Source organism: Trichechus manatus, unplaced genomic scaffold, assembly GCF_000243295.1.
Source record: "Trichechus manatus latirostris isolate Lorelei unplaced genomic scaffold, TriManLat1.0 scaffold00133, whole genome shotgun sequence".
NCBI classification, from domain to species: domain Eukaryota; kingdom Metazoa; phylum Chordata; class Mammalia; order Sirenia; family Trichechidae; genus Trichechus; species Trichechus manatus.
The window spans coordinates 6,916,214-6,932,293 of record NW_004444069.1 but is presented as its reverse complement, the minus strand read 5'-3'; the positions used below and the strand labels follow the sequence as shown (position 1 = coordinate 6,932,293).

Sequence of the window (16,080 nt, the reverse complement as noted above, 5' to 3'; positions counted from 1 at the left end):
TCATACACCTGGGAGTCACCCTCAATGCCCCTCTGCCCTCTCCCGCCATATCCACTCAACAAGGAGCGTGGAGTCTACCTTCTGAATGTCTCTTACATGATCCCCCTTGCTCTTCACCTCACATATATCACTGCCTTAAGCTAAAAAACTTTTATTATTTCTCATCCAGATTACTGCAACAAACAGTTCTCCCTGCCTCCGGTCTATCTCCTTCAACACCACTCCAGCCTCTGGACTGCTGCTTCAGATTTTTAGAAAGATTAAAGAAATCTTTCTAAAATACAACACATGTTTAAAGTATTCAGTAGTTCCACATCACTCCCAGGATACAATCTAAACTCTTCAGTATAGCACACAGACCCTTCATGATCTGGCCCTTGCCTATCTCTCCAATTCTACCGCCTAGCCCTCTCCCCCACGAATTTCCCTAACACTAGTCAAGCAGGAGACCACTGGCTGCCCCCTCCCCCTGTGCATCCTTCAAAGGTCAGTTTTCGAGTCACATCCTGTGGGAGGTCTCTCCTCGGGCTCCCACTGCGTTCTATCCACCCCTCTACGACATTCTTGTCACCCACCAGTCTAAGCTTAGTCCCAGTAGTCTATACACTTATTAAAAGTAGGAATTGAGTCGTATTTAATTCTATGTCCACAGTGTTAGCCGAGGCTAACAGAGGCCCTCAAAGAAAGGTGTTGAGAATGAATACACTGAAAGTCTAGCTCACAGAGCCTGATGGCAGGAAAACACTCAACAAAGAGGAAGGGATTCTTACCTTTGTTGCCAGCTCTTTCTCTCGGTCCACTAGGCTTTCAATGTCTGCTGAGTCATAACCACTGCTCTCACTGGGTGTGATGGCACTTTCAAAGGTGGTGGTTGAGATCTGAGAGGAGATGCTGGTGGAAGTGCTGAGGGTCCCACTGCTGAGGCTGGGAGAGAGCGAGTCACTCAGGGATTTGGGGATGCTGTCACCAAGTCGCTCATGCAGTAGCAGGAAGTGCCGGGTTTTCTCCACCTGAGAAGATCAACGCTATTGCCTCAGCAAACACAAACCGCAGTGAGGCCTTAATAAGCAAAACATTATGCCTCCATTGTGATCGAAAACTGAAAAGCCAGGATCATGTGGAGAAGAGGGATGTACAACTGATAATATGGGAATCCTGCCCAAAAGTGCTTGCATTTGAGCACTCCTGCCCTGGGATACCTCATGGAGGAGCTCCAGCTTCTCTAACTCCCACTGATGCTCAAGGATGAGGCTGTCTCCGCGGGGCCGCCAGCCTGCTAGGTTCTCTTCTCCCCGCACATATGCCACTGATGTATCCAAGATTTTCCTCCTCCTCCTTTGCATGCCTAAAACAAGAGGAAGTAATTTCTTTTCCAGAGAAAAATCTAATTCCAATTTTAGCTCAAAATGAATTAGTAAGTCATATACATGGCAAGCTAAGATAGTCTGGTCTCAAAATACGTGGGATTTTGTTTATTAATTAAAAATTCATCCCTTTAAAAAAAAAAAAAAAAAATTTGCTGGTCTGACAGAGACTGGAGAAACCCCAAGAATATGGCCCCCGGACACCCTTTTAACTCAGTACTAAAGTCATTCCCGACGTTCACTCTTCAGCCAAAGACTAGACAGATCTATAGGGCAAACAATAACACATGTGAGGAACATGTTTTGTAATTCAATCATGTACACAAGACTAAATAGGCACACCAGCCCAAAAGCAAAGATGAGAAGCCAGGAAGGGACAGGAAAACTGGACAAATGGAAATAAGAAACCCAGGGTGGAGAAGGGGACAGTGCTGACACACCGTGGGGTTGACAACCAATGTCACAAAACAATTTGTGTATTAATTGTTTAATGAGAAACTAATTTCTCTGTAAACTTTCACCTAAAGCACAATAAGAAAAAATTATGACATAATACTTACTGATACTGTTTCAATTTAAAAAAAAAATTCATCCCTTTCCCCCAATTCTCTGAACTTCTTGAAAAACTGAGTTTTACATTCTTTAATAATTATGAAAACTTCAGTGCAACTTGAGAAAATGCTTATGGTATTATGTTAGATGAAAATATACATAAATTAAATATTCTGTACACTATGATTTGAAATAGATAAAAATACACCCATATGAAACCAGTAGGAAAGAAATACACACGTACACACAGTAGTTCAGTTAGGATGGTAGATTACAGCTGGCTTTTGCTTCTTCATTTCCCATTTATTTTTTTAAATGTTATACTGCTTACATATAAAACGTATGAATTTATGTGAATTTAAAAATCCCTCAAGGAACTATCTGGACAATATAATTAGCTGCTACTGGGACTTGGATTCATATTCAAAGTCTTCTTTTTTATTTAAATCTTACCTGTGGGAACCTGACCTCTTTTCCATGTGTGTTTCCTAAAATGACTCAAACTCATATTAATCAAATGTTTAAAAAAAAAAATCCATATTTTTACTCATGTTCTACAAGCACAGAAATATAAAATGCTGCTAAAATCCACAGCGCTAGAAGAACAAAAACAGTCCAAATAGAGATTAAAAAGGTCACAGAACAACTCCAACTTAATAATTTGTCTTTCTGCAGCACTAGAGGTTCAAATTCTAGTTTCACAGCACCTGTGAAGTTATACTGCCAAGTTATCTTTGGGGCGAAGATGAGGAGGGAAATGCTTATGAAATTTTCTAAGACAATTAATTCTAATTCACTCAAATTTTTAATAATATTCCACAGCCCAGCAATACTTGTTCAATATAATTTTTATACCTCTATTATAGTCATAATCCAAACAATATTGCAACTCTGAAAAAGGTAGCTCCCACCATCACTACCACTAAAACACTAGCTCATGAAATATACATGGTTTCTAAAAGATTTTGTATCTATCCTTAATGGGCAGACTCTCCAATTTTTTGACGCAATATACCCCAAACATATGCAATGGTAATTCTCACCTCTTGGATCCCTAAGAGCTTACCTGGACTACCCGTGTCTGCCATTTTGCATAAACTGAGTTCATAAATTCCAGTGACTCGATTGCTATTTGAAGAAAAAAAACAAACAATTATTTAATTTCTTACGGCACTAAAACAGGAAAATCTCAATTCCCTGTACCTAAAACACTGTCTCCTCTGCAGGGTCTGTGATCCACCTTCAATATAACTATAGACATTTCTTATAAGTCACTGTTCCTTTCCTATTCTGAACTTAATAAGTATATCTTCTAGAAGGAGGCAGTTTTCATCTCAATCTTTAGAACATTCCTATTTCAATAGGATGAATAAAATAGAATGAAAGCTAGGAACTTTATAACACAAATGCGAAAACTACACATCTGCCTTTTCTTACCGTAAGACAGAAGGTATGAGGGAAAGAAAGTCTAGACTATGATAAAATGACATACAGCAAATTCTGGGGGTGGTGTGAGTTAACAGGAAAGGGTACTTAAGAATCTTTGATTGTACAGTAATATGTATTTTATTTTTTTAAGGTAGGTGGTGATGCACAGGTATTCACTGTATTATTCTTGATATATTTTTATATACCTTAAATATGGATAATAAATCTTAAAAAGAAGAAAATATCAATGGTAATCTGTTAAAGATAATAATAATGACATGTAAAAGAACATTCTGTTCCTGCAAAATTACTTTGGCAATGTTCACAATGTAATATTCTTTCCTTTATTCATTAATTCATCCACCCATCAACATTTTATTAAATCCCAACATACAAGTCACTGTACTCCAGGTGTCAGTTACCAAAATGATTTATAGATAGTAAACTAATCATGAAACAGCAAGCCAGGATACCTGGAGGGCTGCTGATTCTATACTGGGAAAACAAATTGGAAACTAAACTTGTCTCAAACACTTACGAGTCTGGGGACTTTGAGTAGCCACTGCCAAAGAGGCTGCGCAGAGAGCGTGGCGGTGAGATCTTGGCATCTCGGGAGTAGAAGACCATGCAGACGTCCTTGGTAATGACGGCTGGCTGAATGCAGTGATCCAGCTGCAAGCAGACAGGAATAAACCCAATGAACAGGCAGGCAGAGTACATGTGATCAAGCCTTGCACTGCCATATTTGGAAAGCTCATTTGAGATATGGGGGCTGGAGGACTTCAGATCTACCGATTATTTCAAGAGCAACTCCAAGAATAATTATGTGCAAGGCTAGGTGGTATTCCTTGCAGATATGTTTATTTTTCTCAATATTTACTGAGTACACCCACTTGTCACTTACTGACACCGTTAGGTTCCAAAGACTAGGTCATTATGCAAAATTTGGCATTATGTGAAAATGAAGGATGACCACATCAGATCACAAAATGGAGGATGACTACATCATTACACAGTGGTCAAATTACATCATTACATAATTACATAACTGCCAAATTACATCATTACATAATTGCCAAACCACTGAGAATCATGGCCCATGACCTTAACCATCACAGCCAGTGTTACTTTTGCCTTGCACCTCGGCATTTGTTACTACCAGATATATGTTGTTAATGCACCAAACAGTCGGATAGTAGATTTTTTACTATTGTCGTAAATGTGAACTGTTGGATAACAAGACAGTCAATAAGCAAGGAGTAAGTGTATTTATTATATGCCAAATACTGTTCTAAACTCTTTTATATGACCTCTTAACAGCCTTCTAAGGTAAATGCTATTAACCACCCCTTTTAACAGATGAGGAAACTGAGACACAGAGAGATGAAGTAACTTGTCTAAGGACACACTGGCAGTAAGTGGCAGCATAAGGATTTGAACGCAGACAGGCTAGTTCCATGGTTTGTGCTATTAACCACTACTAGCCTCTGTCCACAACTACAAAAATGAAAGGTGACACAGTCTTAAAAAATCATACATTCTTTGAAAAACAGTGATTAGGCTACAAAAGCTGAAGCTATAATGAAAGTCATGTGACTCAACGAAATAGAGAATAGAACAGATCTACTAGAATCAGAACAGTCAGCAAAGTACAATAAAAGTGACTGAAGGATGTGGAAGAAGAGGACAACACAAGTCAAATATCCCTGACCATTTGCCCTCTGATCAGGGCTCACCATTTTGTAGCAACTGAATCCCTGAGGCTCCTCACCTCTAGGTAGGCCGACAAGGTCATGTAGATCTTTTCTCCATAAGGTGTCACTCGGTTGAGGAGGAGGGAGTTATGTAGGGAGCTGTCCCACACGGCCTCAAAACGGTAGAAGGTCCTAAGGTCAGAAAGACAAGATGGAGTCATCCAAAAGAAGGTGAAGTTACCTTAGTCCAGGTATTATCACTGCCAGTAATGACAGACTCTTAAACACAAACATTTTAAATTTATCAAATTCTAATAACAGAGAACCTTATCTCCCAGAAGGAAAAGATAGGTCCCCACTTTCTCCTGACCTCACCATCATCAAGGAGCACTTAGCTGTGCTAACTTTTGACAATTCTGCCTCAGCCTATAAAAATAAAAATAGTGAGATTAATCAAAGGGTTTAAGATGAAAGGGATAAATGAGTATGGACAGAAACTAAAAGAAGAAAGACTAAGTAAGCTCTCCTGTCAGTCAGTAAGGGAGCAGGAAGCAAATGCTTTAGTAATTTGTAAGCTTCAGTGTTCACATTACAAGAAATCTAAATGCCATAAAATCTAGTTCTGTGGAGCCTCAGAAAAGTCACTAACATATCTGGGAGGATCAATGGTGGAAGCAGGTAGAACAATTAAAGTATAGAGAGCCTTGTTTTAAATAAAAGAACAAGTGGTTATTCAGAATGATTTTTAAACACCAGAGCCAGACAATCCTACCATTTGTTAGTTTTCTAAAATTCCATTTGAAAATAAATATTACATTTAAATAACAACTAGAAGCTTAATTTAATAGACACTCACAAATTCTTTTTATAAGTTGTTCTGGTATCTCTTTTTCCTACTGGTAAAAGACCACAATCCCTAGTTGACATACCTTCCAGTTCCTGAAGTCTCATCTGAATTACTGAACTGAGTTCAACAGCAGCATTATACAGATCAGCTCCAGCTCTGCCCCACATTTCCCCTCTCAGATCCCTTCTCACTGTTGGGAAGACACCGCAGACACCCCGGCAGAGTGGATTTTCCATCACCACTAGCTCTCCACTTGATTCAACTAGAAAGAGTTTCTGCATACTTTGTTCCCTGCTCAGTACATTCCTCCTTACTCCTTCCAAATTGGTAACCTCACTATTGCTGCCTTTTCTTCATTTTCCTATGACAAATAGCTGGCATATCCTCTCTTTCAACTCATTCCCATGTTTCTCCCACCAGAAACTACCACAGAAAAAAATAATCAATTTCTAAAAATGAACTCCTTGACCACAGTTCATCTTCCAAGTGCTAGTGTGTGAAGCCTGGTCATTTCCTTTTGTAGGTGCTTCTAGATCTAGGTCTAGCTTTAGAGGCAGCAAGTATGGGTAAAGAAAACTCTCTATAAAGACACCAAAGGAAGAGAGACAACTAACAAGACAAAGACTGAGCAGTCAAGAGGCCCAAAGAACGACTGTAATGCAGGACAACTGAAGCCTGTCCACAACTCCTGGGAACCCATCTCCCCGGAGGGAGGACATTTATTACTTCAGTGATGCTTGGTACAAATTCTTATCACAGCTGCCTGTAACATGTAATTCATTAAGTTCCAAACCATCACTTAGCACCTCTTCATTATACTACTTGGTTTCACGATTCTGGCTCTTTCAAATGAAGCAAATGTTTTTTGAATTTGTGTAAGAATGTCCCTTCACATTTCTGTTTTCAGGTTAAATTTTCACACTGATGTCAAAGAGAAAATTGCATTGGTAGAAACTTGGCCTACATAAAGGAAGATGACATGAATTTTTGATTTCACTAAAATGTTCCTATATTGTGAAAAAAAATGTTTTTAGTTGCTGTAGCACGTTCTTTTAGAATACTCTCAAAAGGTGGCAACTCTTGAGACGTGGTTTTAAGAAACAGAACTAAAACTGGTGATAAATGTCAACTGACTCAAGTTTGGCAACAGAATTTAGGGTTAAAAACAGGGCTGAGTCCTGTATGGCTCCTTAGGTGGTTAGACAATGATTCCAAATGGATTTCTCAAGATGTTCTGAATGACAGCAGCAACAGCAGAGAAACAGGTTTCAAGGACAACCTTGTAGGATATATTCCCTTGAATTTGTTAATTCTGAAAAATTTAAAAAACTTCTTACATTAACAGTCATATCTGATGAACCTTCTAAAGAGAGTTCATTAGGAGAACCTCTGAAATGTGGTCTGAATGAAGTCCAGATAAAATATAAACTCACTGTATCAATGATACCAGTCAACAGTCAAGCTAATTTTACTAACCGTATGCATTTTTTAACATTTTAAACTATATGTCATGTGTCACTTTCTTCAGTTTTGTTTCCTGAATCAGATGAGGAGAGATGGGAAAAAACTTCCTTCATTCACAAGCAGGATTTTTTTTTTCCTATTCTGGAAGAAGAAAGTACAACAAAATCATCCCTGACAGCACAAAGAGAACTCTTTCAAAAATAAAATGTTTCTCACACACTCAGCTACCCAAATAACTAAATTGATCTCTACTACTGCACAGCACAGGACAGAACAAAGTAAAAAGTAAACAATTACTCAAAGCTGCGGCCAAAAAATCTTTGAAGCTTTTGGCAGAGAGAGGACAAAGAGAAGAACAGAAAACAAAGCCTGAGATATCACATGAAATGAAGGGAAAAACATTCTACTTTGTAATGTAGACGAGGAAAACTTGGAGGGGTGGGAAGGCAGACGAATAAAATGTGCAAGTTTAGTAAATGGAATGAGAAAATAATTCAGAACTCTATAAATCATTTAAGAAGCTAAATGCTAAATTGTACATACATCAGAAAGACCCAGGGCACAAAGGAGAAGTGTCTTATGGTAACACAATAAGCTATTGCTCTATCCTAGGTATAGCTTAGGTTTGCACAGGGAAAAAGCACTAAGTTAAAATGGCAATCAAAGCAACATAAGACATAAAGCAGTCTGATAAACTAGAATCTTTATGTGCAAAAAAGCAAACAGAAAATACCTAGGAATATCCTTATCAAGAAAGAGCCTGCAAAAACACACAAAAGGCTTTTGTTAATGCAGAAAAATTAAAAAAAAAAAAAAAAAAGGAAGAAAAAGAAAAGCAGAAGAGGAACATATAAAAAAGACAAATTTGTTGATAAGCAAAGTGAATTCAAAGGGACAGTTAAAAAACAGAGAATTCCACTGGCAGTTTGATACAGGGCATACAATGGCATATGGGTCCCTCTCTCCAGACAATCAATTAAGGAAAATGCTGGGCATAGAAGGGACTGTGGAGACCATCTATAACATTCCTTTTAGAAGTGACACAGTATTGGGAATGGTAGGAAGTTGCTGTGGAGTTAAGGGAAAACCAAGTCAGTTGTTAACATTAATATAAACCTGGGAAGAAAAGGAGTACTGGCCCTTGTCAATTATACTCCACTATCAAAGGAAGACCCTCAATAAGATGGACTGACACTATGGCTGCAACAATGGGCTCAAGCATAACAACAACTGTGAGGATGGAGCAGGATCAGGCAGTGTTTCGTTCTGTTATACACAGGGTCACTATGAGTCGGAACTGACTCGATGGCACACAACAACAACAGTCTACCAGAAAAAACCTCTAATACACATTTATTGTTGTTGTGTGCCATGAAGTTGATTCTGACTCATAGCAACCCTATAGGACAGACAGAACTGCCCCATAGGGTTTCCAAGGAACAGCTGGTGGATTCGAACTGCTGACCTTCTGGTTATCAGCCTGAGCTCTTAACCACTTTGCCACCAGGACTCCAGGAATATACATATATAATACACCCGAACTGGAGTTCTGTGAGTTCAACTTTTACCATTAAACCTTACACAAATAGAAGTTCTCTTAACCAAACTCCATTTAGCAACTTACCACACTAACCTGTGCTCTCCATACCCCTAGAAAAGATAAGCACTGATGTCCGTTTCTCATGAAATACTCTAAACAAGGGGACTGGTGGACTATTTTCTCAGATGCCCAGACTATTCACTCCAAAGAGTTGAGATGCGTGCATATCAAGTGACAGTTGTATCTGGTCCCAGACCTGTTTATGCCAGCTGTACTTGTTTTTATAATTATCTAATTAAAAATTAGGAAAACTGATGAAACATGAGGACAAAAAGAATGTTTCTGTGGAAATTAAATTGAATGTTTTCAAAAGATTTAATAATGGTGAGTTGTTTAAAAAACAGCTGTTAAATTAAGATTGGGTGACAAATGTAAAAGAAAGGGGAAGATTATAAAAAGCTTAAAGATCTTTGCACTTAGATTTTCTTCATAGGTTTCTAGATCTTGCTCCACCAAACTGAAAATCGTAGATGGGAAACTATGGGTGTGGTTTTGCAAGTAAAACAATTGGAAGTCCAATAAATAAGCCTATAATTAAAGGCCTTGCCCTTACACAAGAGCTTGACAAATCAATATACATTTATATAGTCTAACTTAAAACAAAAATGTTTGTTAAGGTGTGCATCTTTTTATTATTCTAGACCTTAGCTAATTTTTTTGATTAACCAACAATAAGCTTCTACTATAAAAGATAACAAATTCATCATCTCCTACAGCACTTAATCTGCAGCTGGGTATGAATCAAAGGGCCTTTGAAGGTTACGCTAATGTGGGCAAAGTTAGCAAAATCAGCACTTCAACCAAACATCATCTTTCCCTGTGTATTTTGCTAAGTACCCTAGAGAAACTTAAGATACATTTCTCATAGCTGCAAAGAAAATGCAGTGGTGAATGCCAGCTGAACACTTGCTATAAATGTCTGGCAGAGGAGAGAGAGTTGGTTAGAGCTATTGCTGACTTCAGAGAAATGACACTGTTTAAGATTCTAACCAAGTATCGTCCAGGGAGGGTCAAAGCCCTCTTCTTTATCTCTGCCACTCCTCCTGCTTCCTGCACATACATACCCTCTCACACTCCTTCCATCTCTCCCCATAGCCCCCTGCCAACTCTTCTTACATGAAAAAAGCAAACACAAGTTTGTTCCGTTTTTTTTTGCTCCTTCCTAGGCAAGATTATGATACAAGGAAACAATGGAAAGCAATTAATTCTGGTCCAAACTTTCCTTTAATTCTGTTTCTGCCCATTGTCTTATTTTTCCTCTGCCTGTTCCCAACATACACTATAAGCAAGTTTTTCAGGAGCAGACAGAAGCACAGGAAAATGCTGTTACGCGAAGGCAGTATTCTAAGCCCACATGAGAAAACACAGCCACTCCTGGTTCCCAGCCCTCATCATGTAAAGAAATTGAGTCTGCATGCACACCTAAACTCCTTTCTGGGCTACGGCCCCAGTCTAAAATGGGAAAGTAGAATGGCTACTTACTTTATGCATTGTCTCTCATCAACCTGATTATAATTGGGAATTTTAAAGCCAATTACTTTAAAATTAAAAATAAAATTAGTTACTTAGAGCAGCCAGTCTTAGAGGAGCTTACATTAATTTATCATCTTTATGCATAAATGAAAATAAAAAGCAAATACTGAGGATAACTGAGCCTATTACTAGCAGCACTAATGACTAAACACAAGAGTCTTCTTTATACCTTGGAGGGCGTGTTTCCAGGATACTCAGGAGTGTGGTAACCTTTCTCCACAGTAACCATGTCACAGGAAAATATTTTAGTCTCAGTAATAATTTATTTGTACTTTTAAACCTTTGAGTAGCATTATGGTGAGCTTTCTTTGTCTGCTTTCTCTTTATCACTGTGTTACAGCCAGGGCTTCAAACCAGTTCGAACCGATTCAGTCATGGCCAACGGAGCGAAATCCAAACAGAACCGAATTGTTACAATTTGGGTGCTCTGGAACGATAACTAGAATGGGAAAAATTACAGGTCAAACCCCTGGAATGGGAGACTCGGAAGAGGCATAGTGAGCACTTTTAGGAGCCTAATGCTTGCGACTGGATTGTTTGCAGGACGGTGTAAAGCAACATACATTCTAAACAGTGTGGTTGGCCATCATCTTCAAGCATGGCACTGCTGTTTCTGACTCTGCTCAAAATCCGATGAGAAAGAGATTTGGTTGCTATGTGACACGTATATTGCCCTTGTTTTCTAAGAGGGAGATTAAATTTCTAGTAAAGCTTCAACCTATTATTTGTCCCATTCTGGTTATCATTCCTGGTCACCCAAATTGTAACAATTCGGGTCTGCTCCATTGTCACTTCCTTGGCCATGGATGAAACAGAAAGAACTGGTTCGAAGCCCTGGTTACAGCTACTCAAACTCTATAAGGGTAACTGGTCATAATTATAAACCTAGCTCCAACTATTTATTTATTTATTTTTGGAGAGCAGGGTGGAAAAGGGAGGAAATAGGGTATTTTGAAGTGAGAAGAGAATGAGTTTCTTCATCTGAACCAGGAGTCACTAGTGAATAGGGAAGCTAATGGTATACCAGTCAACCATATGGGGGCTGGCTCATCACTCTCCTTAGGAGGCCTCACCTGCTAGAGTTGTGGGACGACTTCAGGTACTTGGCAGAGATAATATTTAGGGAGAGGATGGCATCAACTGCAGCTTCATCCACCTCAGGCTTACTCCTAATCCGGCCTAAAATAATGGATTAAAAAAATCAGAATACAGGCACATTTAAAAACAAAACATAAATTCAATAGGCCAAAAAATAGACTTTTAAATCTTGGTGTAACCTCAGGTACTGGAAGGGTTACTTGGTTGACCACAGGGTCTTCCATTCTTCTCCATATTCTGTTCCCCCTTTACTTCCCACATTTAGACAACTGTAAAAGTCTATTGATTCTTTGTTCAAAGAGTTCCTCGTATTCATTCCAACTTTTATTTTTAATATCACTGCCCTGCTCACAAAGGCATCATGACCTCCAATCTGGAACATGGCAATAGTCATTTAACTGGTCTTTCTGCTGTTTACATCTCTCTCTTTCCAATCCATCCTATGCTCACCTTATATAAAGCACTTAATCCACAGATTTCATTATACCACTTTCTTGCTCAAAATCCTACAACTCTGTTTTCAGATTAACACTAGAGGATGCAACATGGCATAGAGGTTAGACGCACAGTCTCTAGAGCTGAAATGCCTGGGTTCAAATCTCAGCTCCAACACTTACTAGCTGTGAGACCTTGGGCATAATGCTCAACCTCTGTGAGTTTCAGTTTTCTCATATGTGAAGTGGGAATAACAATTCTTCTTTTATATGACTGTTATGAAGATCAAATAATATTTTTAGAGCATTTAGAAAAGCACCTGGTGCACAGTAAGCACCAAAGAAGTGTTTAAGTAAGTAAATAAACTGCAGGGTGTCTTCAGAGAAGCCTTAGTAACTGCTGCCTTCACTCCTATGCCACCCTTTCTGATCAGAAAGCATCTCTTCTGTTTCATATATTAGTGTTCCATGTGAAGGAACCCTGGTAGTGCAGTGGCTAATCACTCAGCTGCTAACGGAAACGTTGGCAGTTTGAATCCACCAGCGGCTCCATGGAAGAAGGATGTGGCAGTCTGTTTCTGTAAAGATTACAGCCTCGGAAACTCCATGGGACAGTTCTATTCCATCCTATAGGGTTGCTATGAGTCGGCACTGATTTGACGACAGTGAGTTTGGTGGAGTTTGGTTCTATGTGAAAATTAATTTTAAAAAACTCTGAAAACTACTGACCCAGATAGAGTATAATCTCCCTTCCAGGGATTCTTAATCTGTTCCACAGATCCCTAAGATGTCTGTGGATAGAATCCAGGGGGTCCATGAACTTGGACGGGGAAGACAAGTAATTACATCTTTATTTTCACGAACCTCTAACTGAAATTTGGCATTTCCTTCATTATGAAGGGAGGCAACAAACCACAGTAGAATTATTAACATCTGTGACCCTGTCCCCAGTAGAAATCACAGATGTATTCATATAATATTAGTATAAAATCTTTGCATTCATCACCACTTTGAAATTATAATAATTATACCCACTGCTATATCGTTATTTATGAACCAATAAAGAAGTGCTTATATGAGAAATTTGTTTAATATTTTAACAATTATATTTCAATATTATAGTTTCCTTAATACTGTAGTATTAAGTATTTTCTACATTGAAAAACCTGATTCAGAGAAAGGGTATATAGGCTTCATCACTGCCAAAGGGGTCCATGGCACAAAAAAGGTTAGGAATCCCTGCTTTAGACCATCATTCGAAAGCTTATACTGTTTAGCTGACTGTTGCTGTCACTATGCCTTAATTTCTCCACTCTGTTCATGGGTTCCTAGCCATTTACATGTTAGACACAGTCCTGACTCTTCTGCTCAAAACGATTTCATGTCTGGAAAGCACCAAAGCTAAACAAAACAAACAAAAACTCTCTAATTTCTCCTGAATCTAATTCAAATCCTTTCCACAAAGCTAATCCAGTCCTGCTTGGTCATTTTCTTTGTTATTCTCTTAGCACAGGCCTTATTCACTTGTCCTTATTTTGGTACTTGTGATGGTTAATTTTATGTGTCGACTAGGCTAGGCTATGATTCTCACTGGTTTAGCCGGGTACTGGACTGGTTGCTGTTGTGTTGTGTAGTGCAGTGTAACGTAATGCAGTGTACTGTAACATAATGTAGTAGAGTGAAATGTAATTCAGTGTTAGTGTAGTGTAATGACCTTCCATGATGTGATCTGATGTGATCAAACAATTAATTTAAAGGGGAGTTTCCTTAGGGTTGTGGTTTGCCTCCAGAATATAAATGGATATTCTGGCAGAGTTCTCTCTGTTTTCGCCCTGCACTCTTCTCATTGCCTGACCTGTGGATCTTGGGATGTAAACTTGCAAAAGTCTCTGGCCTGCTGCCTACCTAAAGATTTTGGACCTGCCAGCTCCACAACTGCATAAGCCAATCCTCTGAAGTAAATTTCTCTCTCTCTCTCTATATATATATATATCTCACTGGCTTTTTTGCTCCTCTAGAGAATCCAAACTAAGACAGTACTTAATCATTCAGTGTAACATCATCAAATGGTTCTGCACATATATGCTATCTCCCCAACTAAGCTGTAAGTACACAATGAGCAGCAACTTCTTTTATGTTTTCTCACAACCTCTAGCACAGGGCCATATCCACCTAGCTGAATAAAGCAATGGTTGGTTGAATAACATAACTACTAATGATGGGAGCTGGGGCAGGGGGGAAACCCCGGCATTTTCAAACACAAAGTCCCTATATTCTCCACAGTCCATGTTCTCCAGTACAGTCTTCCATGCACTTCTAGTGCTCCAAAGAGAGAAAAACGACATCTCTAAAAAGCCTGGCTCCTTCACCAGCCGATGGAAAGTACTCACCGACCACCAGCTCACGAACATCTTTCCAATGGAGCTCACTTCCCTTCTCATGAATGATGGTCACTGTGATCCTTCGCTGGATGCCCTAGGTAATGGAGCAGGGTTGCAATTTAGCTGTGGCAATCTACTATTTCCTCTTGTTTGTTGTGTTTGGAATTTTCTGGTGTGGGGACTGGGGAATGGGCAGGAAAGAAAAGTATGGAGACAGAGGGGAAATACTGTCCACCCTGTTATTCTAAACAAAGGGAAATGAGGCAGGGACTGAGGACTAGCCAAGTTCTGACATGGCTTTAAGATCAGACGCCCAGGCTGTATGTTCCAGAGTGTGGGGCCCCAGCTCCCATGCCTACCTGGATAAGCTTTTTTAATCTACTTCTGATTTACCAAAGGGGGATCTACATTTCACCACCACAGTTTTAGTCCACTGAAATCTTCACCTATCACCATTAAGAACGTCTGGCTGTGAAAGCACAGAGCTTCCAAATATCATGAAATAATAATTGTATAAAATGGCATGGAAGCCAGATAAATCATAGCAGCTGAATGAGACAAACTTTCTCAAAATATCTCTTCTAAAACATTTACATATGAAATAATATATAAGGACATATATAAGCAATGGTCTGAGGGAGAAACATCGAAACACAAAACACACACACACAAAACGACAAGCCAATAGGACAATGCCCACCCCGCTCCACCTCTGCAATGGAGATGAAAAGCATGAAAGGACAGGATACATCCAGACAAGCGTCTAACAGTGACAAACTCACGAGAGCAGCGAGAACTGTGAGAGAAACAGAAAGAGCTACATTTCTTATTCTAAACTCTTTTTGGTATTCCCTTCTAGGCCCTCTTTTGCTTCCTCATTAATACCTGGTGAAGCAAAAATGTCCCCTGGCAGGGCAGGCCTGAGGTATGGTCAACCACAGCTGGGATATACCTATAAAAATAAAAATGCACAACAAGTTATTAGACAGAATGCTTATTGCTAACTAAGTTCTACTTCATCTGCAAGGTCTTCCCTCGTTGCTCTAGCTCCTGGTGGTCTTTCCTTTTCTAAACTCTGATTCCATGTCTTTTTTTTTTTTTTTTTAACTAATTTTTGCATTTAATCAAATGGTTATTTGCATCAATTAAACCTTTTCACATATCTATGTCTTAGCATCCTTACGAGACTGAAGTGCTCAAGAGACACTAACATCTTTTGGCTTCATCCCAGCTGCTTGCATCATAGGTATTCAATAAATAATGTGTAAGTGCAATGGCAACTGACAGGAGAGAAAAAACAGATAATTTCAGATTCTAGACACTTTTTAAGAATCCAGAAAGCAATTAACTCAGTAGCAACTATTACTGTAACTACTTGCTCATAATGCAAGTTGTAATCACATTATAGGTTTGTCTATGGAAAGTCAAATTCCTCAATGCAATGTCAGTACTGACAACTAGATATAGGAATGATAGAGCCATACCTACCTAACACAGTGTCCTACAAATAGTGAGAACTCAATAAATGTATCCTGTTGAGGATCATTACAGTAACATTTATCCCCTACATTATCCTTTACAGTAACTTATACAGCCCCTTGCCTCTGTTTCAGGAGTAGGATCTCTCTCTCTTCTTTTTTTCCAAAAGTATTTTAGAGACAAATATAAACAATAATTGGATTCAT

At 38.9% G+C, this 16,080-nt stretch overlaps 1 protein-coding gene across 2 annotated transcripts in view; it reads right to left on the bottom strand.

Annotated features, from left to right (window-relative positions):
- KIF1B (kinesin family member 1B) overlaps positions 1-16,080 on the bottom strand; it is a 159,434-nt gene that overhangs the window by 9,137 nt on the left and 134,217 nt on the right. For both annotated transcript variants that reach the window (XM_004385151.3, XM_023739409.1), the window contains 8 exons: positions 15,281-15,347; positions 14,405-14,489; positions 11,556-11,661; positions 5,116-5,230; positions 3,883-4,016; positions 2,983-3,044; positions 1,200-1,345; positions 771-1,010 (listed from right to left, as the gene is read on the bottom strand). In XM_004385151.3, the coding sequence (XP_004385208.1) occupies positions 771-1,010; positions 1,200-1,345; positions 2,983-3,044; positions 3,883-4,016; positions 5,116-5,230; positions 11,556-11,661; positions 14,405-14,489; positions 15,281-15,347 (955 nt within the window). The remainder of the gene's footprint in view (positions 1-770; positions 1,011-1,199; positions 1,346-2,982; positions 3,045-3,882; positions 4,017-5,115; positions 5,231-11,555; positions 11,662-14,404; positions 14,490-15,280; positions 15,348-16,080) is intronic.